General features: G+C 46.5%; 1 protein-coding gene across 8 annotated transcripts in view; it reads left to right on the top strand.

Moving 5' to 3' along the window:
• Positions 1-27,725, top strand: part of LOC125631098 (KAT8 regulatory NSL complex subunit 1) — a 139,930-nt gene that overhangs the window by 102,864 nt on the left and 9,341 nt on the right. For 7 of the 8 annotated variants that reach the window (XM_048837288.2, XM_048837287.2, XM_075126092.1 and 4 more), the window contains 5 exons: positions 1,001-1,162; positions 3,127-3,302; positions 6,003-6,124; positions 7,159-7,213; positions 16,249-16,361. In XM_048837288.2, the coding sequence (XP_048693245.1) occupies positions 1,001-1,162; positions 3,127-3,302; positions 6,003-6,124; positions 7,159-7,213; positions 16,249-16,361 (628 nt within the window). Of the gene's footprint in view, positions 1-1,000; positions 1,163-3,126; positions 3,303-6,002; positions 6,125-7,158; positions 7,214-16,248; positions 16,362-23,001; positions 23,427-27,725 lie in introns of those variants that run through there. The other variant, XM_048837284.2, reaches the window with a different exon arrangement.

Genomic DNA, 27,725 nt, shown 5'->3' with positions numbered 1-27,725 from the left:
AAAGTATCTTGTCTCCTCATTGGTCATTTTGGTCAGGTGCCAGCGAGGTTACCTTTAGCTTCTTAACCCTTTACAGGTGAGAGGAGTGTTCCTCTGGCCAGGAGGGATTTTAAAAGGGTTTACCCTTCCCTTTATATTTGTGACAAGGGGCATTAGGGGACGAGAACTGAGGAAGCGTTGTTCTAAGTCAGCCATAAAAATGTTGGCACACTGTGGGGTCATGCGGGTACCCATAGCAGTGCCGCTGATTTGAAAGTATACATTCTCCATCTCCTCACTGTATTTTCCACTGATTGCATCCGATGAAATGAGCTGTAGCTCATGAAAGCTTATGCTCAAATAAATTGGTTAGTCTCTTAGTTACTGTAGAGTAAGTAACTGTTCTTTTTTTGCAAGAGGTTTTGGCAACTGCAAGGACAAGACATTTGTCACAGGGCTTAAAGGCAGGGTAAACAACTGGAAGGGTATACTTTTCCCCAATGTGCAAGGGTGAAAGCATCTATTTCAGACGTGTTTGATGTTAATTTCTGTTTTACCTTGTCATACTTGCTTTTTACAGTAAGAACAGAGAGACAATAGGAAATGAAATATGAGAAGCCTTTGCTAAAGCTTTTCAGGCAATGACACAGGCCACTGTCAAGAAATGATAGTGTAGTTGAAAATGGGTTAGGCCAGCACAGTGTGAGAGGTAATCCATTGAGGCAAGATGCCAAATTCCATGAGCTAGATTGTCCTGACCAGCTGCTTTGTTGCAGGAAAGCTTTTATTCTGGGGCCACTCATGCTGAACTTTCTGTATCACATCATCTGTGACAACGAGCTGTAAGATTAAAAAGGGACAGGATTTGTAACTGCTTAGCTGCATGTGTGACTTTCCTATGTATAGAATTTAACAGTACTGGCAGGTGCTAATTACAAATTATGTCTGTACAACACTGGTGTTTGTGTGTGGGGAGAGAGGATTTGTGTATATTAGAATAACCTGTTGTTTTTATTTTCAGGCAAACCTCTTCACTTGTACTTGGAAACCTTACTAAGAGATGACAGGCAGCATAGATTGAGCCATAAGCTCAAGGCTCTGAAGATGTCCCATTTTGGAAAGAAGCCACAAGATCTAACCAACGTTTTCCCAAAGCTAGGCCTATCACCTTTCTCTGCATCCAGTAAGTTCAGCTGAGATGGGGTGTCAACTTACATGTAAGTTTTAACAGGTGACCAAAGTGCAACCCTACAGTGTAGCCTACAGTTCCTGTCATTTCTGTAGAAAGTAGCAATAAACTCAGTACATAAACGTCAGGTGGTGATTGGCTTTGGCATCTTGCAAATTGCAGAAGTTCTCATCACCACAATGGAAAGCCTGCTTTTGGTTAGATGACCAAATAAATGGCTACTACAGAAACCCAGACAGCGTGATTGGGAATGAACTAACAAGAAAGTCAACGAAGAGAAACTTTTTGATCCTTGTGTGTGTTAAATCAAAGCATGTGTGTATCCACCTGCCAAGAGTGCCTGGCAAATCCCTGCCAAATGTTTCTGTTTCAGTTGTGTTCAGAGCTGCCATTGTTGCTCTTCACGGTCTTCTCCTGTACTCTTTTCTGTTTTTCTAGGTTCCTGTTTCTTTTAGCCCATTAAAGTGCATGATATTAAAACTATCCATAGAAGTTAAGCTCTTAGGAAAGCTGACAGAAGCACCCAGGGCTAAAAACCAATTCCATGTTAGAAAGAATTAATCCCCAGTTATAGCATCCGGTCTTGTTTAGTGTACCATGGTGGGTGTTTTCATTTGTTTTTTTAAAAGAATATATTTTCTTATACCCAGTACTTGCAGAAAATAGCAAGCATAGTATGCAGCCTGCAAACCAGACATGCCCATGGAGTTCTTATAATGGGGCCCACAGCTGCTGACTCTGACGTACTTATTTGTTTTGCCGTTGTTGATACGAATTATCATGAACAAACCAGAGAACGTATAAAGAAAAGAACTTTATGCTGAAAATACAGATTGGCACCAGGCAGTGTGGTGGTTGGCATTTGATGCACATCCCATGTGCATTCAGCTTTGTGCCTTCAGCTGTATGAAAAAGGAAGCACTATACACATTGGCTTAACAATAGTTAATTACCCTACCCATTGTTTTCAGTCTGTTTGTTTCTCTTTGAGAGAGAAGGTTACTTGCAAAGACTGTAGATGTCATCCATCCAATAGTTGGTACAAGAGGCATTGAGTAGAGAATGGTCATGCTTGTTAGCACTGAAGTCACTCTCCTTTCCAGGTGTAAGGAACCTACTAAAGAAGGCAAACTATTACACTTAAATATAAACTCCATCAGTCTTGCATCCTGTGTCAGTTTCGATGGCTTTACTATGTGCTTTAGAATAGCTGCTATAGTATTCTGTCTTAGGTCCCTTCTGCTCAGGGATTAATCTTGGCTTCTCTCCAGTGGTGTCAGAGAGCCTTTCTCTTCTGTGGCAAATGCTACTGCTGCCAGCAGTGCACATTCAGTGTTTTCTCGGATAATAATTCACTTCCTTTGATTCATGTTTGAGAGGACACATCAGCCTTTCTGTGCAGTTTCAGTTGACTATGGTGGTATTCTTCACTTCCTGTCCTAAAACTGTGTACTGTGTTTGAGATAATTTGATCAGCTGCTGCATTTTAGTGGTGAGTGCAAAGATCTTTATATATCACTTCTCCTCCTCAGAGTAGTGTCATGGGGCTTAATTGTAGTGGTTGACCGTGTTTTTTAAATTAATGTGATACACAAAAAGGAGTGATTCAAAGATGGGGCTAATGTGATCAGCTCAACATATGAGGAAGATTTTTGGTGGCCACTTTTTGAACATACTGGAGGGGAGTCTACTGTTTTTGATACTTATATTCATTGCAAACACCCAGCAAAGATGAATTTCACAGGTGATATGTTCAATTCTGTGCAGTGCTAATGGTTTCACTTGGGTTTTCTGACTTGTAGATTTTTCCCCATTTCTTTTATTTTAACATTTCTTCTACAATACAGACTGCATTCCCCAGCTGGGTTCTGGTGGACTGACAGATAAGAGCAGCAATGACTTATGAACAAATTACTCTGGATTTACTTGGGTTCTCTGTTCATGTGCTTTATTAACAGGTTCATTGTTTAAAGGGGAGAGGCAGCTTAAAGGAACAGACAATCACAGCTTGCTTGTTTCCGGTTCTCAGACACATAAACATAGTCCTTTGATGCACCACCTACCAACTTTGTATCTAGAAACTCCTCCAGCGCCATCTTCCAGCCAGTTCCCTTCCGCTGGTAATTCAGCAATGGTGAGTCAGAACATAATCTGTGTCAAACAAACCTAAAAAAGGGAGCTGTTTTTTTAATGCAGCTGGTGAACATCTGCATTGCTGGACATGGCCAACGGATGCTAGACTCATCGTGGACACCCTATGCCAAAGTTATGGGAGGGGAGTCCTTGCCTGCCAGTAGGCTGCAGGGACAATCTGGAAATGCCTTTATTAAAATGATCTTGGTATTAGACAGTAGTAACTACTTGCTTCAGTGGTCTTAGCCAGCACCCAAAGTGGCCAGGGTGCCTGCTGTGCACCACCAGGGCCAGCATATGTGGTCTATAAATTTGTTACTAAGCATACACCATCAGTAAAAACAAGTGCAAAGTACTTCACTTAGGAAGGAAAAATTGAATTCACAACTACAACATGGGGAATAACTGGCTGTGTGGTAGTACTGCTGAAAAGTATCGGGGCATTATAGTGGATCACCAATTGAATGTGAGTCAACAATCTGATGCAGCTGTGAAAAAAAGCAAATATGATTCTGGGGTGTATTAACAGGAGTCTTGTATGTAAGATACAGGAGGCAATTGTCCTGCTTTATTCAGCACTAGTGAGGCCTCAGCTGGAGTACTGTGTCCAATTCTGGGCACCACACTTTAGGAAAGATATGGACAAATTGGAGAGAGTCTAGAGGAGAGCAACAAAAAACGATAAAAGGTTTAGAAAACATGACCTATGAGGAAAGGTTAAAAAATCTTGGCATGTTTAGTCTTGAGAAAAGAAAACTAAGGCGGGACCTGGTAACAGTCTTGAAATATGTTAAAGGCTGCTATAAAGAGGACTTGGATCAATTGTTCTCCATACCCGCTGAAGGTACGACAAGAAATCATGGGTGTAATCTGCAACAAGGGATATTTAGGTTAGATAGGATCTGGAATAACTATAAGGATCTGGAATAGGCTTCTAAGGGACATTGCAGAATTCCCGCAATTTGAGGCTTTTAATAAAAGGTTGAACGAACACCAGTCAGAGATGGTCTAGGTTTAGTTGGTCCTGCCACAGCGCAACGGGCTGGACTTAATTACTTTTTGAGGTCCCTTCCAGCCCTACTTTTCTCTGATTCTGTCAGTCCTGTGCATAAACAAATCCTTGTGTGAGCTCTGTGACTCAACTTTGTTTTGATCACAAATTAAGTGGGAGAGAACAGAATTAGAGAGGCAGGGAGGGGAAATGCTACATCTCACGATAGTCATTTGTATAAGCCCATATAGGATAAGTATTGACTGGCTCCTGTCCAGGCCTCTGTGGATATGGGGAGACTGCTGGGTTGGAGGGAGGAGACTTAGAAGTAGCAATTATTACATTTATTGCTCTTCCTCCCCCCGCCCCCCTCCCCCCACATGCTATTTTTGACTAATGGGCAGCTGTTTCAGGCTTGACTGACAGAAGCAAGATGGAGGAATCCCAAAGCTGAACTGCTTTCCTGTTGCCCAGATAGCTTCAGCAGGGCAGGCCCATCTCCATCCTGCGTTGTCTGCTCCAGATCCATCTCATGCTTCACTGCTATATCCAAAATATTTGTAAACTATTCTTCTTTGAGGACTCCTTCACAGAGTCTACTGACATTGTCAGCTCACTTGCTTGGAGCCTCATTACCAGAAGCTGTCCATCTTTCTGGCCCCACCTTCTATAGGTGACTCCATTGGGAATGCCCAGCTGCAGTTGTCTAGGAGTAGAGTTGGAAGTTGGACCTGTTAGCCTTGCCTGCTCTGGAGTGGAACAATCTTTTCAGAAGCTTCCTAAACCAAATTCTAAAGGATTTTATGGACAAGTCTTCCCATCTGTGTTTCAAATTTTTTACACTGTGCTCATCACTGTTGACATCCGAGCACCTAACTTTTTGCTGCTACTGACTTAAAGTGTGTCTACATAACAAAAACAAAAAAACACCCCTGCAGTAGTAAATATTAGAGTTCAGATCAGCTGACTTGGGGTTGCCCTTCAGGGCTAAAAATAGCAGTGTAGATGTTCCCACTCAGGCTGGAGCTCAGATTTCAAGACCTAGTGAGAAGGGAGAGCCTCAGAGTCTGAGCACCAGCCCAGTTTGGAACATCTACACTACTACATTTAGTCCTGTAGCATGAGCCCCACAAGTCTGACTCAGTTGACCCGGGCTCTTAGACTTGAGGCTGCTGGGGGTTTTTTGCACCATAGATATACCCGCCGTCTGGGTTTGAGCTCTTCACCTAGAACTGAGAGGCCTTTTGTTCTACGCTGAGTATGGAGACTTCCAAAAACCTGATTTACAAGTAGAGGGAAAACTTAGTTTCTCAGGGCTCAAGCTCAAATTCCAGTGTGGGGAGGAGACTTGCTTAGCTGTGAATAATTGCGTAATAAATAGTACTTTGTTCTGCTATATGATCTTAAAACACTTTACAAATATTAGGATTAGCAACATCAACATAAGATAGGTAAATATCCCCACTTTAGAGAAGAATAAATTGAGCCATAGGGTTTGCTTGATGTGGCCAGAATATCACAGCAGGTTGGTGGAAGAACTGGGGAAAAAACTCAGGAATCCTGCTTACACCATTACTCAAAACACTAGGTAACATGTACCTCTTGTTCTGGGGAAGTTTCTTTTTCCATGGTATGATTTAAATGTTCTTTTGTGTTGACACTAATGCTCTTTCTGGGTTTTTTCCCTTTCCGCTCTGCGTGTGGTTTCAGCTATCCTCAAAGAAAAGAAAAGTGGAATGTTCTTACGACATCAATAACATTGTGATCCCAATGTCGATGGCAGCAGCCACTCGAGTGGAGAAGCTGCAGTACAAAGAGATTCTAACACCAAGGTATCTGCAGATGGGAAAGTATTAATAATTCCCTTTGTGTTCTGTGTAGGGTGGTGGTGTTTTGGCTGTGAAAAGAGAAAGCTATTTCTCTTTTGCTAAAGCTCTGTCTTTCGTCAAGAAACAACAATAACTTAAATTAAGACAGTATATCTTTAAAAAAAAAAACAACCTTAATCAAAAAGGATGCAGTTTGTCACCTCAAAGGGAATTTCATGGCAGCATCGCCCACTGGCCAACTAGCATATGACAGCAGTGTTTGGTCTGGGTAAATGCTTCCCAGCTGATGGCTGAAAAATTCCCAGACATGAAAAAGGTTAGCAAGGGAAATTAGTCTCTTGTTCAGTTGTTGGCACATGTCGTTGTAGGGATATTAGCAGACCGGGCAAAGAGGTTTGAACTGTATGAGTGCTTCAAGGGTATAATTACTAGTTTCAGAAAGATTGAAATAGCGGAGATACTGCTGTAGGAGTGAGGACCGCTGGAAGCGCTGTGCAGTACTACATGCAGTTTCTGCACATCCTATTTCCTGGTTCTGATTACTGTTATTATTTATTCAGCATCCAGTCTTCTGTGTACCTCCAACTTGTAGTGAGAGATCTCTGCCCCTTGCAATCTAAGTAGACAAAATACAGATGAGACTTTTATGTAAAAGAGAGAGAGAGAAAGTGATTGATTGGTCATGGTCGATGAGATGGTCATTAGTTCCACAGTTGTTCATTGTTCACTTTCATAAGCCCTGCCATTTTTGCTTTCCCTCAAAGCCTGTCAAAACAGAGTCCAATGAGATTGAATTTATCAGGCTTCTGTTGTCACATTGCTGGCTGGTGCATACATGAGACATCTAAATCTATGGCTTCTAGGTGTGTATGTCTGTACTAGGAAGCTTTGTCAGTAAAGCTAATCACCTTTGATCTAGTGTCCAGCACCTATGGGGAAACAACTGTGAGGCCAGGTCTTGGCTCTGGGTCTTAGCCAAGAGGGTGACATGGCAGCAAGTGCAGAATTGTTCTGACAATGAGTGTTCTTTCCTGCAGCTGGAGAGTGGTAGAGCCCAAAGATGTGGAGCCATTGGATCACATGGACTCTGAGGTGAGACAAAATCTACTGTCACACTGTTTCTGGCCTCAAGCACTATTGACAAATGATAAACGTCGTTAGAAGTAACAGCCATCCTGAAAATGTCTGATTGGCATTTTGTATTATTAGAAGAAATAAAGATTGAGTGTAAAACTGCTAAGCCTGGAGGCTTTATTAAGCGAAGTCTGTAGCAAATGTTGTCCAGCCACAGCGCACAGCTTAATCAGTGAGCTGCCAGTATATGCGTGAGGGTCAAAGCGTTCCTCTGTCAAGAACACAACCGGGACGTGGGCGGTCATGCCTACTGGCGCAAGCCATGGGGGTGGTCAGGCCTGGAGGTTAGAGCTGAGCCACGAATCAGGACCCCAGGACACCCAGGCACATAGTTGAGGCCAGAACAAATGGGTGAGCTAGAGATGCAGTTGGGAACTGAAGCCAGGGGTGAGAGCCAGGGATGTCAGGGACAGAGTAGGGTAAGAACCCGGAGCAGGTACAAGAGCAGGCTGGGCAGGAGCAGGTACAGGCTGGATGGGAGCAGAAGCAAGAACTGGAGCAGGCACAAGAGCAGATTGGGAGTAGCAGCAGGTACATTATACAGGAAGCAGGATCAAGCTCAGCTGTTGAGTGTGATGCATTGAGCAACCCAAGAGTTCTGGCTTCTTCTGGGTCGGGTAGTAGCTTAGCCCTACCCCTTCACCAATCAGGAAGTACAGTAAATTAGGTAGCCCCTGCCAGGATCAGCTATGCCCAGTGTGTTACTAGGAGGCTGACCCTATTACAGCTGGCTCCCTTGACAGCACATGCCCCCAACCCTCAAGGGTGCTTTCTAGGGGCCTTATGGCCCAGTTTTTCTAGGTTCTTCAGGTGAAAAGTGTGTGTGAGCTCCAGAGCATAGACATTCCCTTCTGATTCCCAAGACCATTCTTCTGGACCATAACCCTCTTAGTCCACCAGGTTGTAAAATAGACCTCGGATTCATTTAGAATCCAGGATTTCTTGCCTTTCATATTCTTCTTGACCCTGGACCTCCATGGGAGTGGGCCATGAAGCAGAGCGAGATTATTTTTGTGTAGGCCTTCAGGAAGGATACGTGAAAAACTGGATAGACTTTCATGGTTTTAGGCAGCTGGAGTTGGGTTGACTTGTTCAGTGATCTTGAACGGACGCAAGTATTGATGATTTTATTTGGCAGGTGGGTAGGAGGATTTGAGGTGTTTAGCAGACAGCCAGACATTATTACCCACTCTTAGTATATGTGCAACTTGGTGATCTTGGTCAGCATGGTGTTTATAAGTTTCCTTGGTGGCTTCCAGATGCTCCATAAGTTTTTGGTGAACTTGGTGAAGGTGGGTAACAAGGTCTGTCTCAACAAGAATTTGAGAGTCTGCAGAGGCGGGAGGGAGGAAATGAGTGAAAGCCGTAATTGGCCAAAAAATGGACTGTTGTAGGTGGAGGCATAGACAGAGGTATTTTAAGCAAATTCAGTGTATGGCAGGCAAATGACCAGTTATCTTGGCAATAGTTAAGGAAGCATCAAAAATATTGCTTGAGGATTTGATGTACCTACTCCATCTGCCCGTTGATCTATGGGTGGTAGGCTGGGAAGATGAAGAGTTCAATTCCTAGGATTTTATAGAGTTCATGCCAGAACCAGGAAGTGAACTGTGGGCCCCAATCAGACACTATTCCAACTGGCCGTCCATGGAGCCAAAAAACATGGTTTAGGAAAATGCAGAGTGTTTTGTGAGTGTTGGGGGGAGAGCGAAAAGAAATAAAAACACACCATCTTCATGAACAGATCAGTGGTTTCCAGGATGACAGTGCAACCGTGGGAGAGAGGGAGCTCTACAAGAAGTCCTTTGCCACCATGGACCAGCATTCAGGTGGGGTGGCAGAAGCTGGAATAATCCAAGCATTTTAACATGTGGGCACTTGCTTTGGAAGGTTAGATCAGAGAAGTTTCAGAGTAACAGCCGTGTTAGTCTGTATTTGCGAAAAGAAAAGGAGTACTTGTGGCACCTTAGAGACTAACCAATTTATTTGAGCATGAGCTTTCGTGAGCTACAGCTTACACAGTTTAGAACTTATACAGCTCTGAGTGTATATAAAGTCTGCTGCAGTTTCCATGGTATGCATCCGATGAAGTGAGCTGTAGCTCATGAAAGCTTATGCTCAAATAAATTGGTTAGTCTCTAAGGTGCCACAAGTACTCCTTTTCTTAGATCAGAGAAGTCAATGTATTTCTTCACGTCAGTACTCACCCTTGGCCAGAAACTTCGTACCTCCAAGTCCTGAGTCTTATGGTGTCCAAAATGGCCAGCACCTACTGTGTCAGGGCATATTCTTAACACTTTGAGTCTGGGTTGATCATTCAGAATGTAAAAGTGCTTGCTAAAATATAGTGAACCATTGTGCAAATGGAAGCCTGAGCTGAATGGTGCACTGAAGGTATCAAGGGTCTCTCAGAGTTTGGCTGCTTGCAGGTCTTTTGGGAGTAGAGTCCGAATCACAGATGGTAAATCCTGGGCTGTGGTTCCACCAACAGAATTAGATGGTCATAGCACAGTGCTTTGGGGAGTAGTGTTCAGCACAGCATATTTGTCCTTGTGGGAAAGGCCATCTGCTTTCGCTTTCTGTGATGCAGGGCAGTAGGTAATACTGAAATCAAATCTGGCAAAGAAAAGGGACCACGGATCCGATGATTAAGCCATTCAAGGATATTCTAAGTTCTTGTGATCGGTGATGACCTGGATCAGGAACCGAGCCCCCTCCAAAAAGTGTTGCCATTCTAGTCCCAGATATCATAGTTCTTCTCAGCAGGGGTTAGTTTATGTAAATAATACACACATGGGTGGAGTTGGTGATGCGGGCCTGCACTTTGTGGAAGTACGGCCCTGATTGCAATGTTTGAGGCTTCTGCTTCCATGGTAAAAGGTTTGGATACACAAGAATGGGAGCTGAAGGGAAGGCTTTCTTTAGCTTACTGAAAGCAGACTGTACTTGGGGTAGATGATATAGCCAAGTTTGCAAATTAATTCCAATTCAGCAGTCTCTTGTTGGAGTCTGTTTTTGAAGTCCTTTTGTTGTAATATAGTGACTTTTAGGTCAGAGATCGAGTGACCAGAGAGACTGAAGTGTTCTCCGACTGGTTTATGAATGTTATAATTCTTGATATCTGACTTGTGTCCATTTATTCTTTTACGTAGAGACTGTCCAGTTTGACCAATGTACATGGCAGAGGGGCATTGCTGGCACACGATGGAATATATCACATCGGTAGATGTGCAGGTGAATGAGCCTCTGATAGTGTGGCTGATGTGATTAGGCCCTATGATGGTGTCCCCTGAATAGATATGGGGACACAGTTGGCAATGGGCTTTGTTGCAAGGATAGGTTCGTGGGTTAGTGGTTCTGTTGTGTGGTGTGTGGTTGCTGGTGAGTATTTGCTTCAGGTTGGGGGGCTGTCTGTAAGCAAGGACTGTCCTGTCTCCCAAGATCTGTGAGAGTGATGGGTCATCCTTCAGGATAGGTTGTAGATCCTTGATGATGCGTTGGAGAGGTTTTAGTTGGGGGCTGAAGGCGATGGCGAGTGGTGTTCTGTTATTTGTCGGGCGTGTCCTGTAGTAGGTAATTTCTGGGTACTCTTCTAGCTCTGTCAACCTGTTTCTTCACTTCAGCAGGTGGGTATTGTAGTTGTCAGAATTCTTGATAGAGATCTTGTAGGTGCCTCTCTGTCTGAGGGGTTGGAGCAAATGCGGTTGTATCATAGAGCTCGGTTGTAGACAATGGATCGTGTAGTGTGGTCTGGGTGAAAGCTGGAGGCATGTAGGTAGGAATAGCTGTCAGTAGGTTTCCGGTATAGGGTGGTGTTTATGTGACCATCGCTTATTAGAACCATAGTGTCCAGGAAGTGGATCTCTTGTGTGGACTGCTCCAGGCTGAGGTTGATGGTGGCATGGAAATGTTGAAATCAAGGTGGAATTCCTCAAGGGCTTCTTTTCCATGGGTCCAGATGATGAAGATGTCATCAGTGTAGCACAAGTAGAGTAGGGGCATTAGGGGACGAGAGCTGAAGAAGCATTGTTCTAAGTCAGCCATAAAAATGTTGGCATACTGTGGGGCCATGCGGGTACCCATAGCAGTGCCACTGATTTGAAGGTATACATTGTCCCCAAACGTAACATAGTTCTGGGTGAGGATAAAGTCACAAAGTTCAGCCAACAGGTTTGCCGTCACATTATCGGGGATAGTGTTCCTGATGGCTTGTAGTCCATCTTTGTGTGGAATGTTGGTGTAGAGGGCTTCTACATCTATAGTGGCCAGGATGGTGTTTTCAGGAAGATCACCGATGGATTGTAGTTTCCTCAGGAAGTCAGTGGTGGCTTGAAGATAGCTGGGAGTGCTGCTAGCATAGGGCCTGAGGAGGGAATCTACATAGCCAGACAATTCTGCTGTCAGGGTGCCAATGCCTGAGATGATGGGGTGCCCAGGATTTCCAGGTTTATGGATCTTGGGTAGCAGATAGAATACCCCAGGTCGGGATTCCAGGGGTCTGTCTGGGCGGATTAGTTCTTGTGCTTTTTCAGGGAGTTTCTTGAGCAAATGGTGTAGTTTCTTTTGGTAACCCTCAGTGGGATCAGAGGGTAATGGCTTGTAGAAAATGGTGTTGGAGAGCTGCCTAGCAGCCTCTTGTTCATTTTCCGACCTATTCATGATTATGATGTCAGAGTTGTTTCTGAGGCTGTGGATAGCATTGTGTTCTGCACGGCTGAGCTTATGGGGCAAGTGATGCTGCTTTTCCACAATTTCAGCCCATGCACATTGGCTGATGTAGTTTCTGGTTTTTGGAGAAGACAAGAATATCATCTAAATAAACAACAGATTGTTCCAGCATGTCCTGAAAATAGTCATTTATGAAATGCTGCAATGTAGAGGCATTACTTAGCCCAAATGGCATAGCTAGAACATGAGAACAGCCATACTGGGTCAGAACAAAGGTCCATCTAGCCCAGTATCCTGTCTTCTGACAGTGGCCAATGCCAGTTGCCCCAGAGGGAATGAACAGAACAGGTAATCCTCAAGTAATCCATTCCCTGTCAGTTATTCCCAGCTTCTGGCAAACGAAATACTCAAAATGCCTGAATGGAACCTGGAATACCATCTTCCACTCTTTGTCTTCCTTGGTATGAACCAGATTGCAGAGTCTGTGAAGTTTAGGGAAAAAACAGACAAGCAAAGTGTTTCAAAAAGTTCATTAAGTGTCAAAGGGTAGCAATTTTGAACAGTCTCTCTATTCAAAGACCAGTGAACAACGCAGGGGCCAGGGAGATGTCTTTTTTCATAACAAAAAAGATTGGATCCTCTGCTGGAAAGGCAGAAGGACAAATAAACCTCTTCTGGAAATTCTTATGGAAGTATTCCTGGAACATTTGAAGGTTCAGTCCTTAGAGGAAGTATGAATCATAGAATCATAGAATATCAGGGTTGGAAGGGACCCCAGAAGGTCATCTAGTCCAACCCTCTGCTCAAAGCAGGACCAATTCCCAGTTAAATCATCCCAGCCAGGGCTTTGTCAAGCCTGACCTTAAAAACCTCTAAGGAAGGAGATTCTACCACCTCCCTAGGTAACGCATTCCAGTGTTTCACCACCCTCTTAGTGAAAAAGTTTTTCCTAATATCCAATCTAAACCGCCCCCACTGCAACTTGAAGTAATCATAATTGTGATGTGTCGGTAAGACATCCGCTCTCTTTTTATCAAAGACATCAGCGAAGTCTGAATATTTCCCCGCAATACCTGAAGTGGGTGAGAGGGTGAAGGAGAGGGCGGCAGCTATCTTTGAACATCGCCCTTCAGCAGCTCCATTGTGAGAGGGTTTGGATCTGACACCAACCTTGGGAGACATAACTGGCAGCAGAATCTTGACATAAAGCACACCATGCCTGACCCCTACTGGATGCACAGGTCATGGTCATCCAGCCAAGGAATGATGGGGGAATGAGCGGCACAAATCCATCCAAATTGCAGAATCTCCTGGAGTGTGGTCCGAGTCAGCAGTGTCGTCTGGTGAATAACAGGGCCAGAGGAGTGGGGGACCCATCCAATGGATTCCATCAAATCAGGGATGCTGTTACACTGAGTGGGAATGTTATGGGTCCAAGTAAAATCTAGGTCCATGAAGTTGTTAGAGGCCCGAGTCCACCAGTGCCCTTAGCTAAACTTCAAACATGGCAGGGTGTTGTAGCCAAAGAGGAAGTTGGAGGGTGGTGGCTCACTAGCCAACTACAGCCAGGTTACTGTTTGACATAAAGGGCTTTCCCAACTGGGACAGGACACGAGTCTTACTGAGACACCACTGTACATAGTGCCCGGGTTCCCGCAATATAAGCATAAATCTGGAGCTCACTGCAGGTTCCTTTCTGTGTTGGCAAGGCAAGGTCGAATTTCTTCAGCCTGTGGGTGTAGAAAACTGAACTTCCTTTCTAGTTGATGTTTGGCCAGGTGATCATCAATGCTGATGAACAGCCTGACCAGAGCATTTAGGTCAGACAGTGGCTCTACCTGCACCAGCTTGTCTTTGATTTCTTCATTCAAGCTATGCCGGAAATGGTAGTGCTGTGCTGCACTGATTCATTCCATCTAGTGTCAGCCACTAAGTGCCAGAATTCCATGGCGAATTTGGCTAATGGTCTATTCCCTAGAGTAGGAGCCAAAGCACCGTTGGCAGAGCAGGTACAATTCAGGTCATTGAAACAACTGCCATTTCTTCATGGAATTCCTCAAGCTGCCCTAACAAGGGGCTGGAAGTCTCCTGGAGAGGGGACTTCCAGGCCAGGGCCTTCCCAGTTAACAGGCTGATGAGTCCACATCAGGCCTGGTCAGTGGGAAATGACAGAGGTCATCACATGAACAGGAGGCAGCACTGATTCAGGAAGTTGCATAATTTCCCACAGTCACTGTCAAATTGGGCTAGCAGCAGAATTTTCAGTTCCTGAACCGGGGCCCTGGATAGTGAGACCTGTGCCTGCAGGGCCATGATTTGGATCTGTAGCTTCTGCAAGGTGCCCATTACCTCTGTGAGGAAGACGGAGACCTTAATGGGGGTCAACCTCACAGCAGAACCTCATCTTCAGTCTTTGTCTTGCAGGCTGCTCAATTTGTCAGGAACAGGACCGGGAGGTTAGCAGTTGGTCTTAGTGGTTGGAGCCATGGGGGAGGCCAACTCTGGAGGTTAGAGCTGAGTGGAGAATCTGAGCCATGGGATGTCCAGGGGCATAGTCAAGAGCAAAACTGAGGTCAGAGCCAGGGATCAGAAGCCAAATACCAGAGCCAGTAGGTGAACTGGCATGGTCAGGAAGCAGAGCCAGGGATGGAGAAGGGCAGGCTGGGCAGGAACAGGCACACAAAGCAGGAACTGGAGCTGTCACAAGACCAGGCACAGGCTGGAAGGGTGCAGGAGCAGGCACTGGGGAAACATGATCAAACACAGCTGCGGTGTGGGCTGGATTGAGCAGCCATTGAGCTCTGGCTGCTGCTGGGTCAAGTAGTAACATAGCCCTGCCCCTCCACCAGTCAGGAAGTGCAATCAGACAGCCCCTGGCCAGGATCAGCTATGCTCATTCTATTGGTAGGAGATTGACTGTGCTGCAATTGGCTCCCTGACATCTGCATCAGCTGTTATGAAAAAAGCATTTCTTGGGTCATCCCACTCTACAAGCAGCAGCTGTAGCAAACCCTTGAGTGGTGCTTTAATGTTCTTGGCATCCGTTCACATGATCTATATAATAGAGGCTTTGTCTGTCTCAGAGAATCCAGACAACAGTCTGATACATAAATTTCAAATTCAGCGGCTCATGAAAAGTATGACTGGGTTAGTGATTCAAAACAGTGGTTCCAATTCCCCAGTGAAGGGAAGATCTCGCCAACCTGAGCAACCATAGATGACGTGATTGAATGGTGTTGCTCGATGTTGGAAAGTCTCAACTCCTATGACAGAGGGCTTATTCAGTAAGAGAATTCATGCTGAGTTGTTCTAGTGGATTGTCGTGTTCTACAGAGAACAAACTGTGAAGAAAAATGTTCTATAGTTACATGAAAGAAACTTCTTTATATATTTATACATACACACTGTGATACAGAAGGGCCAGGGAGCAGTGGGAGAGTGCTAGAAGAGAAATATATAAGCTCAAGGCTAATTAAGGCGTGGTTCCCTGTAGACTAGGGAAGGTGACTGCAGGTTAATTGGAGCACCTGCAGTCAATTAAGGCCCTGTTAGGAACCTAATAAAACCCTGTGCGTCAGGCAGACAGGGGAGGAGGAGAAAGGACTGGAGCTTGGAGGTGTGTTGAGAGATTTGGAAGACCTGAGAACTGAAGTAAGGGAGACCCTGCCCAGCAGGACAGGGAGACTCCCTTCCCCCCCAACATCTAAGGACCAAGGGTAACCCCACCTAAGGGGGACGACGGTAAGAAACCCACAGGGGGGTTGAGAGCGAGGAGCAAACCCAGACCCCTCCCCTCTTCCCTCCTCTACCACCTTCCCAGGCTAGTAGCGGCGCCCTCGGCACCCAAGAGCAGGGGCAAAGGGTGGCATCTTAGCTCCCCGCCAAGAAAAGTGCAGGACCCACCAGACTAAAATTGGCCATCTTGCCACAACACACGCGCGCACACACAATTAACAGCATGAACAGATGTCTGATCTTCCAACATTCAGAATCCAATTATATAAATTAATAGGTAAGTCAGATACAGCGGATTTTGTTATTTTTGACCAGCCAAACCTGAAGCAAAGATTAAATCCTTGTTAACTTGATCCTATGTGAATTGACTTCCATTTGGAAACCCCCTTTTTTTAAAGGAACTCAGTGGGGCAAAACAGACTCTGGTTTCTCCAATATCATCCAGTAGACATTGCTGTTTGCTGAGTTCCATGGTACAGAATCACAGGGTTTCTACTACTTTGTACTTGACCAAACAGTAATGTCACCCTGAAGACAGAATGTCATCTTTTGAATATTAGAGGGAAAACTAGCTTTGTTCTTTTTCCTAGCTGGAAGACACTTCTGATGAGACCTATTTGAACCATCACACCAAGTATGAGGAGCTTGAACGAGCCAGATGGGATTCGTGGGCAGCAGCTGTTTCCCACAAGCGAGGAAACAGGTATCAGTTTCTCATTAGCACTATGTAGCAAGGCATGGAAGCAAGAATCTTTATTTCTTCTTCATGTTAAACTATACAGAGATCCTGCTTTGGGGTTGTCATATTCTGGGTTGCACTCCAGACCAGTGAGGGGTTGTGTTGTCATAACTCCCAACGTGGGCCACTCACAACATGTATTCTACACTGATCAGCCCTCTCCTGGACAGTTCAGCTATTAAAGGTCCATTGTCCCCGTAAAGGGTTAACATTCAACAATCTGCTTCTTGAACTGTTAGCAAACAGTTCAGTTTAAACACAGCACTGGATTGGTTTAGATTAAAAAATAAAACAAGATTATTAACAAAAGAAGATAGGATTTTAAGTGGATTCAGGTACCAGGTATTAATGTCAGAAATGGTTACAAGAGAAATAAAGACAAAATGCTTTCTAGTAGCTAAAATTTAAGAAGCTAGATTTGGTTCAAGGTAAAATCCTTACAACATGTTCCCAGCAATAAGGCTGACCAAATTCTCAAGTCAGACCTCCCCAAAAAATCAAAAGGCTGGTTCCTTTGTCATCTTAGGTGAAAGAGAAAGAGCTAGAGCTTGGGGTTCCTCTTCAAGTGCTTGCTCATGTCCATTCCATATTAGGTGTGTGTGCTCGCCACATGCACTGGTGCCAGAAGTTTTTCCCTCAGCAGTATCCATAGGGGACCGGCTCTTATGCCCTCTGGAGTGGCGCCTGCATGGTGCGATATAAGGGGCACCGCTGGCTCCCCCCACCCTCAGTTCTTTCTTGCCGCCAGTGATGGTGCTGGAACATCATCTGCTTCAGCTAGCATTGTTTCATTCTCTGTTCTTGCAAACTTTGAAAACCTGTAATATAGTTGTATATAGTTAATATAATATATAATATTATATATAATATAGTTGTATATAGTTAATAGTTGAATTAGTTACCCTTAGTAATAGTTCTTGAATGGGACTCAGCCGGGGGACGGGACATGTCATGTCCCGGTCCCCAGGCTTTAAGCCCTGCGATGGTTGCAAATAGCCTTTGCCCATCAATAATCCACATAGTAGCTGCTTACGGTGCTTGGGTGAGGGGCACGTAAGCGACAAGTGTCATCTTTGTAAGTCATTCAAACCTAGGATGAAAAAGGAGTGGGACAATCGCTTAAAGGTGCTCCTGATGGAGTCAGCACTCACTCCGGCACCAAAGCACCAGTCCGACTCAGCACTGAGCACCATGGCGTCAGTGCCGTCCATGAGCCGGCACCGGTCCCCCTCCACAGCTCTGGCCAAGAAGCCGAAGAAGACTGGGAGGAGGAGGATCGCCTACTTCCCACAAGGGAAAAGACAGGGCTGGGGGTGAACCAAGACCCACGCCAGGCAGCTCAACGCCTCCTTTGGGAAGTCAGGCCCCAGCTCAAGCCGAGTGGTGCAGCCCATCCCATGCTTTGCCTGCATCTCCAGATAGCAGTACAGGCCTCTGCCAGCTACAAGTGCCATCGAGGCCCTGCAGGCAGTTCAAGAGATCCTGATGCTTCCAGTGCCGCCCACACTGGCTCCAGCGGTATCCAGGTCTCGGGGTAAACCCGCCTTGGGATCTCCATGTGTCCCCACCTCAGCGGCACAGTTCCCCTTCACGTGGAACGTCCCGCTACTGCTCGCCCGCATGAAGCCATCACGCCTCAGATAGGCAGGGTCAACGGAGCCCTCTTCGGTCCCCGCACCTTGGGCACAGACTGCGGGATTCGAGGCACACCTCTCTGGTAGTCTGGCACAGACACACCGAGGCATGCGCCCCGAGGCAGGAGCACCAAGACCAACCCCTTGCATCGCCAAGAGCTCGGTATAGATCCAGGGGTCAAGGTCACGAGACTGCAGTCGTCCATCTCCGAGATGGGGATCACCATGTTTGGGGATTTCCTCCTGGCAGCTGGCACGTGTACCGGTCGGGTAGAGTAAGGCGTAGATCACCGGTTTCCGACGCCGATACGCCGAAGGCCATCGGTCCCCAAGGCCCCAGCCAAGACATTCATCCTGCTCGGACAGGTCTGCCTCCAGGGGCAGCGACCGGCATTGGTCAGATAAGAGCCACCGCTCCACCCAATCCTGGTCGTTGGGTAGCAACCGCTCCGGCACTGAGCAGGGCTTTCTAACTGCTGGACAGCCTCCAGTTTCTGCGGTGCTGCCTACATCAGCAGCACCAAAATCTGTCCCATGGCCCCAGGCACAATGGCCAGCGCCATGGAACCCCTGGGGGTTCACCCAGGCTTCCCAGGCTGGTCGCTTGGTGTTGGGAGCCTCAGCCTGGCCTGCGGCCTCGGCATCCCAAACCCCTCCAGTACCCAAGACTTTGAGGGGGAAGGATCCCACAGGTCCAGGAGGACTTGGGGGAGCAGCCTACTAGACCACCAATGAACGTGGAGATTCCTGTGGTACTGGCATCGTCCTCGTCATCACCAGACAAGGCTATCACAGAGGCGCCTCACCCAGTTCCTCAGGATGACGCTAAAGCACACCAGGAATTATTAAAGCGGGTTGCATCTAACCTGGGGCTCCAGGCCGAGGAGTTGGAAGAACCTTCAGACTCCTTGTTTGATGTCCTCTGTTTCTTGGCCCCTGCCAGGGTGGCCCTTACCCCTTCATGAGGGGGTATCAAAGATTACCACCGCCCTGTGGCAGACTCCCTCCTCTTTGCCCCCTATCTCTAAAGGGTTGAATGCAAGTACTTTGTGCCAACAAAAGGGCATGAGTACCTATACTCCCACCCGGCCGGCCCCCAATTCCCTTGTGATTTGAGGCAGTTAACCACAGAGAGGCAAGGCCAACCAGGGGCTACCCCCAAAAATAAAGACTCAAGGAGGCTGGATCTTTTTGGGCATAAGACTTGTTCGTCTTCTAGCCTGCAATTGAGAGTGGCCAATCACCAAGCCCTCCTTGGCTGCTATAATTACAACATGTGGCAGGCCACAGGCAAGTTCCAGGATTCGCTCCCCGAAGGGTCCAGGAAAGAATTCCGGACAATCCTCGAGGGCACGACAGCAGCCAGACAGCCCTCCAGGCGGCTTCTGATGCGGCAGACTCTGCAGCCCACACCATGGCCTCTGCCATCTCCATGCTGCAAGCTTCCTGGCTGCTCCTCTCAGGCTTGTCCACCAAGGCTCAGCAGTCGATGCAGGAACTTCCCTTCGACGGCCAGGCCCTATTTGCAGAGCAGACTGATACCAAGCTGCATGGTTTAAAGGATTCCTGTACCACCCTGAAAATGCTGGGACGGTACGTCCCAGGCCCAGCACGTAAGCAGTTCAAACCGCACCAGCCTCAGGGACAAGGGAGCCAGCCTCAGCAGGACTCGCCTCACAAGAAGGCCAATAGCTACGAACGCCACCCTCTGCTCAGTTGGGCTCCACCCGGAATAAGCAAGGGGCCAAGCGACCACTTTGAGGGTGCGCCAGAGGGCGACCTACCAGATTATTCCCTGGATCCATCTTCCCAGGTCTTTTCTAACCGCCTTTCACTTTTCCTCCCTGCATGGACCACAATAACCTCAGACCGCTGAGTCCTGAACACAGTGGCGCAGGGCTATACCCTTCAGTTTCTTTCTACACCCCTTCCCTGTCCCTCTTCAGGGATCCTGCGCAGGAGGTCCAAGGTTTTCTGCAGATGGGGGCGGTGGAGGAAGTTCGTCTAGAGTATAGGAACAGGGGCGTTTATTCCTGATACTTTTTTATCCCAAAGGCCAAGGGCGGTCTGCGTCCCATTTTGGACCTGCGAGACCTCAACAAGTACCTAAAGAAGCTGAAGTTCCGCATGGTCTCCCTGGCCTCTATCATCCCCTCCCTGGATCCGAGAGACTGGTATGCCGCCCTTGACTTAAATGACGCATACTTTCACATAGTGATCTTCCAAGGACACAGACGTTTTCTCCATTTCACGGTGGGATCGGGCCACTACCAATTTATGGTCCTCCCGTTTGGCCTGGCGACTGCACCAACAGTGTTTACCAAGTACATGTCGGTGGTGACGGCTTACCTCAGGTGCCGGGGTATCCAGATCTACCTGTACCTCGATGACTGGCTCGTCAAGGGCAGCTCCAGGTCTCAGGTGCAAAGGTGTGTTGCGGTGCTTGCAAACCACTTGCCACTCCCTGGGCCTACTGGTGAATGACAAAAAGTCGACGTTCATTCCAGAGCAAGGGATAGAATTCATCGGGGTGGCGCTTGACTCAACCTGCACGAGAGTGTTCCTGCCACTAGAAAGCTTTTGGGCCTTGACAGACCTTATCGCAGAGATGTCTGCGTTTCCCGACTACAGCCAGGGTCTGCCTTCGTCTGCTGGGCCACATGGCAGCTTGCACGAACGCTGTCCGCCATGCCAGGCTCCGGATGCGGCCCCTGCAGCAATGGCTGACGACTGCCTATTCCCAGTTCATCAAGTTGGTGTTAGATGCCTCGGACCTCAGCTGAGGTGCTCACCTCAGAGATCTCCAGACCCATGGTATGTGGTCCTTGGAGGAGATGGTGCTCCACATGAACATCAAAGAACTCGGAGCGGTCTGATTGGCATGCAGTGTCTTCCTACCTCACCTGTCAGGCAAGGTGGTGAGAGTCCTGACGGATAACACAGCCTCGATGGTCTACATCAACAGGAAAGGGGGAGTGTGCTCATCAGCTCTCTGCCAAGAGGCCCTCTGGCTCTGGAACTTCTGTGTCAACGAGATCCACCTGGAGGCTTGTCACCTCCCTGGCATCAAGAACACGATAGCGGATCACCTCAGCAGGGCATTCTCTTCTCACCATGAGTGGTTTCTCCACCAGGAGGTAGCCTACATGGTCTTTCAGAGGTGGGGAACTCCCCGGTGGACCTGTTCACCACCAGGCAAAACAGAAAATGTCATCGGTTTTGGTCTGGGCAAGGACTCCCTCTCCAATGCCTTCCTCCTGTCATGGTCAGGGGGCCTGATGTACGCATTCCCTCCGATCCTGCTCATCACCAAGGTCCTGGCAAAGATCAAGAGAGACAGCGTGCGGGTTATCATGAGTGCCCCAGTGTGGCCTCGCCAGCACTGGTTCGGCACACTCATGAACCTGTCAGCAGCCCCTCCCTGGCCCCGCCCAACCCACTGGATCTTCTGTCACAGGATCACGGTCGGCTCTTACACCCCCAGCCTCTGGTCCCTCCACCTCTCGGCGTGGATTCTGCATGACTGAAGCCAGAGGAGCAGACCTGTTCAGAGGAGGTCCAACAGGTCTTCCTGGGAAGTAGGAAGCCCTCAACTAGACTGACTTACCTGACCAAGTGGACGAAGTTTTTCCACTGGGCCTCCAAGCGTGGCATCTCTCCTTTGCAATCTTCCATACAGGCTGTCCTAGACTACCTGCTTCATTTGAGAAACCAGGGCCTGGCACACTCTTCTGTTAGAGTGCATCTCATGGCCATCTCTGGTTTTCACCCGCTGATCCAAGGAGAGATGGAGTTTTCCCATGACATGACTCTCAGATTCTTGAGGGCTTGAGAGAGACTCTTCCCACAGGTATGGACTTCTGTCCCACAATAGGATCTTAACTTGGTCCTCTCTAGGCTCACAGGCCTGCCCTTTGAGCCGCTGGGTTCCTGTTCCTTGTCCCATCTGTCATGGAAGGTCGCGTTCCTGGTGGTGGTGATGTTGGCAAGACGGGTCTCTGAAATTAAAGCCTTGACCTCAGAACCGCAGTACAGTCTTCTACGAAGACAAGGTTCAGCTGCGGCCCGACCCAGCCTTCCTGCCGAAGGTGGTGTCCTCCTTCAATATGAACCAGGACTATTTCCTCCCAGTGTTCTGTCCCAAACCACAGAAGACTAGTGAAGAGAGGCGTCTTCATAGGCTGGATGTCCAAAGGTCCTTGGCTTTTTACTTAGAATGTACCAAGCCTTTCTGTTAATCAATTCAGCTTTTCATCACTACAACGGATAGGATGAGAAGGGCCTTCTGGTGTCATCGCAGAGGATTTCCAATTGGATTATCTCATGCATAAGGACCTGTTGTGACCTGGTGGGGTTCTGCTGCCGCCCATTGTCAGAATCCACTCGACTAAAGTGCAGGCATCTTCAGCAGCCTTCCTGGCGCACATCCCTATCCAGGACATCTCTAGAGCCGCAACGTGGTCCTCTGTCCACACGTTCACGGCCCATTATGCCATCACTTAGCAGGGCATGGACGACGCTGGGTTCGGCAGAGCTGTGTTGCAATCTACACATCCGTGAACTCCTGCCCACCTCCAGGGGTATTGCTTTGGAGTCACCTAATATGGAATGGACATGAGCAAGCATTCAAAGAAGAAAAGACAGTTACCTTTTCCGTAACTGGTGTTCTTCGAGATGTGTTGATTATGTCCATTCCATGACCCGCCCTCCTCCCCCCACTGTCGGAGTTTCCAGCAAGAAGGAACTGAGGGTGAGGGGAGCTGGCGGTGCCCCTTATACTGTGCCATGCGGGCGCCACTCCAGAGGGCGCCAGAGCAGGTCCCCTACGGATACTACTGAGCGAAAAACTTCTGGCACCAATGCATGTGGCGAGCACACACCTAATATGGAATGGACATGAGCAACACATCTCGAAGAACACCAGTTACGGAAAAGGTAACTGTCTTTTTTTCTGCCCCTTTCTTTTGTAGTCCAGTTAACCTTGGAAGAGGATTCTTCTCAGGGTTACACCTCAAAGCAATATTTATTCAAAGAGTGAAGAAGGTGACATGGAGTCTGGTGAAGAGGGAGGTTCCATGTTCTTTGTTCTCACTTATGTTTGCTGAAATGCAGTTTTCTTTGTCTCCTGCCATCTCCTCTCCCTACTGTCTCAAGGACCCTGTTTACTACTTTTATGTAAATTGAGGTAAACGGAACATTTCTTGGTTCAGGATACTTCCGTCTAGGTTGGGCTGTGTAGTTTGAACATAACCTAAGAACATCATGCAGTGGGATTTAATAATTTTACGTATAATATTGCCACATACATTTCACCATGATATTATTGACCAGTGAGTTATTAGTTTTCAAATGGTATGTCACAAGTCATATTTTGTACAAAGATTATATAACAGCATGTAGGGTGTGAATACAGAGGTCACGGTTCCAAGGTATTTGACGTAATACCACAACATGTTGATTTTTAAAAAAAACTTGCATTATGTGGAATTAACAGGGCACACTTTACACATTAGATGGATTAAAAACTGGCTCAACTGATGGATCTCAAAATGTAGTTGTTAACTGGAGATATCAATGGTCAAGACTGTTTCTAGAAGGGGTCCCCAGGCATTGGTTCTTGGTCCAATGCTATTTAATATTTTTATCAACTATCTAGACAAACTTAAATTTTTGATAAAGTTATCAGATGACTAAGAGTGTTAATGAGGAGGACAGGTGACTGTTACCGGGTGATAAGGATCACCAGTAACATTCATACAAAATGCATTTTAATAAGTCAAATACAAGGTAATGCATCTGAGAACAAAGAATGCCGGTTATATCTACAGGATGGGAAACTCTGTCATGACTCAGAGAAGGACTATGGGGTCATCACAGATCAGTGGTTCTCAACCAAGGGTACTTGTACTCCTGGGGGTACGCAGCAGTCTTCCAGGGGAACATCAGCTCATATAGATATTTGCCTAGTTTTACAACAGACTACATAAAAAACATTAGTGAAGTCAGTATAAACTAAAATTTCATACGACTTGTTTATAGTGCTGTATATACTATACGTTGAAATGTAACTACAATATTTATATTCCAATTGATTTTATAATTAAATGGTAAAAATGATAGCAATTTTTCTGAAATAGTGTGCTGTGACACTTTTTTGTATTTTTGTGTCTGATTTTGTAAGCAAGTAGTTTTTAAGTGAGGTGAAACGTGGGAGTATGCAAGACAAATCAGACTCCTGAAAGGCATACAGCAGTCTGGAAAGGTTGGGAGCCACTGTCGTAGATTATCACCTTACCATGACCTTTCAGTCCAATGCTGTGGCAAAAAGACCGACTGCAGTCCTTGGATGTATAAAAAGGGGACAGTAGAAAAGTGACCTTGCCGCTCTACACTGCATTGGTAAGACTGCTACTACCATATAGAATCCAGTTCTGGTGTCCACACTTCAAGAAGGAAGTGGAAATGCAGCAGAGAGTTCAAAGAAGGGCCACAAAAATAATCAGGAAGCTGGAAAGTAAGGAGTCTCAGCTTATTGAAAAGAAGATGGAGAGATGACTTGATCACTGTCTCTAGGGCTTTAGGCACTTACATGTGGACAAGAGGTCTTATAGTGGGGCATTTTTCAACCTTGCTGACAAAGGTATAACAAGAGCCCGTGGCTGGAAGTTGAAGTTGGACAAATTCAACCTTGTAATAAGATATAATTTCCTAGCAATGAGGGTGATTAAACATTGGAACAGCTTACCAGGTGATATGGTGGAATTCCCAACGCTTGGAGTCTGTAAGGTGGAAATCAAATACCTTTCTAAAATATGTGCTTTAATGCAGGTCTGGGAGAAATTCTATGGCCCGGGAGGATGGGGATGCAGAGGGAGAGGAAGTTGTTGTGTCAGATTGGTGGTCTCTTCTGGCCTTGGAATCTAAGACTCTTATCAGTCCCCCATTCATCCCCTTCCTTCATGCATCATGGGGAAAACAGGATTGTCTGCATTGCTCCGAACATACTCATTGCAGCTCTGCATTAAGACAATGACTATAATCAAATTTTGTGTGTCTGTGCATCAGCTGATCACCTGCAGGGATCAGGAAGGAATTTTTTCCCCAGTGCATAATTAGATATATTCTGTTTGGTTTTTTACCTTCTTCAGAAGCATCAGACATAGGCCACAATTGGAGCTGGGACACCAGGCAGGGTGAACCAGTTCTTAGGTGATACAGAGAATTCATTTTAAATGCCTGCTGGTGTCTTGCTCACACGTTCTAACTAATTGCCAGATTTGGAGTCAGGAAGGAATTTCCCCTCAGGGTCAGATTGACAGGGGCGTTGGGATTTTTCACATTCCTCTGCAGCATGGGGCATGCATCAATTGCTGGGAAGATCTGGGCAGATCTCATTTAATCAATTTCCTGCCATTGTTGGGGCCTCAGGCATTGGTGGTACCTAAAACTCTCCTGGTCTCTGCCAGTGGCACAACAGTTCAGTCTTCTAAGGAGTGAATGAACTCTATAGAAGTATTTGAATGAAATGTAATGACCAGAGATATCATCTAATCTGATTTCTTTATATCACTGTCCGTTCTGGCCTTATACTTTGTGAAACTATGGTCGTTGTGAGCAAAGAAATCCTTGGCTGCTGATGACGTGGTTCATGTAACCAGTCTGCTGTGCTGACAAGCAAAGTGTTGATGAAATGTATATAGGATAGGGCCAGCTCATCAGAGTAGTGACACAGCATGTTATCATGTCACATGAGAAATTAGTTTCATACTAAGCTTGGGCCCTCATGTCTCATGCTAGGAACTAATAAGTTAGTGCAAACTCCATGTCCTTTTTTCAAATTACATCCCTTTAGCTTACCTAGGAGTGGAGTTGACAGATTGTAAACATGGGAATTTCTTCCAGCTCTCCTTGGTTAGACAGCAGGTCATAACATGCTGGAAAGGAGAAGAGAAATTTGGAAACCTGGAGTGGTGGGGGAGGGGGGTACAATGAACATATGTCAGGCCCTGAGGAGGAGGTGAAAGGATTTCAAATAAAAAAATGTGTGTGTGCAGTCAGAAACAGGAGGCAGGACTCTTCAGTATAACTTCCAATTACAGCAATCTGTTTGCCTCTGTACTTAGTAGTAGATGGTTTATACTGTTTTATCTCAGATTCCCCAAAGTCTCATCATGAGAAAAAGCAGCTAGCAAATACTTTCTTAATCTTAAAATTCACCACCACCAAAATTGGCAGAAATTGCCCAAGCAAAATTGTGAGCTATTGTTGTAGCAGACAATGGGGGAGAAGCTGCAATTCAGGGGCAAAGCACTAATTGCTGGAGACCATGACCAGCTGCTTGAATAAAGGAGGTATACAATGATTAATTCCAAACTTCTCTCAGTTTTGTGGCTCACATGTGCAGTATGCGGTGGCTTATTTTTATTTGAGTTCCATGTTAGTATGTAGTTATGTTCCTGTGTCTCATAGACTTTAAGACCAGAAGTGACCATCATGATCATCTAGTCTGACCTGCTGCACATCGCAGGCCACAGAACCTCACCCACCCACTCTTGTAATAGGCTTATAACCTCTGGCTGAGTTACTGAAGTTCTTAAATCTTGATTTAAAGATTTCAAGTTATAGAGAATCCGCCACTTACTCTAGTTTGAATCAGGAAGTGACCTGGTGGAGGAGTTGCACTGTATGTAAGAGAGCAGTATGATTGCTCAGAGCTCCAGTATGAAACTGGAGAAAAGCCTGTTGAGTCTTTGGGTTAAGTTTAGAGGTGAGAGCAACAAGGGTGATGTCGTGGTGGGCATCTGCTACAGACCACCAGACCAGGAGGATGAGGTAGACAAGGCTTTCTTCAGACAATGAACAGAAGTTTCCAGATCACAAGCCCTGGTTCTTATGGGGGACTTCAATCACCCTGACATCTGCTGGGAGAGCAATACAGCAGTGCACAGACAATCCAGGAAGGTTTTGGAGAACGTTGAGGACAACCAGAACCAACTAGGGGCCGTGTTCCTCTTGACCTGCTGCTCTCAAACGGAAGAAGTAAGGGAAGTAGATGTGGTGGCAACCTGGGCAGCAGTGATCATGAGATGGTCAAGTTCAGGATCCTGACAAAAGGAAGAAAGGAGAACAGCAGACTATAGACCCTGGACTTCAGAAAAGCAGACTCAGGGAACTGATGGGCAGGATCCCCTGGGAGGCTAATATGAGTGGGAAAGGAGTCCAGGAGAGCTGGCTTTATTTTAAAGAAGTCTTGTTGAGGCCAAAGCACAATTGGAGTTGCAGCTAGCAAGGGATGTGAAGAGTAACAAGAAGGGTTTCTATAGATATGTTAGCAACAAAAAGGAGGTCAGGGTAAGTGTGGGACCCTTACTGAATGAAGGAGGCAACCTAGTGACAGGTGATGTGGAAAAAGCTGAAGTACTCGATGCTTCTTTCGCCTCAGTATTCACAGACCGGGTCAGCTCCCAGACTGCTCTACTGGGCAGCACGGTATGGGGAGGAGGTGAGCATCCCTCAGTGATGAAAGAACAGGTCAAGGACTATTTAGAAAAGCTGGACGTGCACAAGTCCATGGGGCTGGATGCAATGTATCCGAGGGAGTTGGCTGATGTGATTGCAGAGCCATTGGCCATTATCTTTGAAAACTTGTGGTGATTGGGGGAGATTCCGGAGATTGGAAAAAGGCTAATGTAGT

Source organism: Caretta caretta, chromosome 2 (assembly GCF_965140235.1).
Source record: "Caretta caretta isolate rCarCar2 chromosome 2, rCarCar1.hap1, whole genome shotgun sequence".
In the NCBI taxonomy this organism is placed as follows: domain Eukaryota; kingdom Metazoa; phylum Chordata; order Testudines; family Cheloniidae; genus Caretta; species Caretta caretta.
This window is presented reverse-complemented; position numbering and strand designations above follow the sequence as displayed.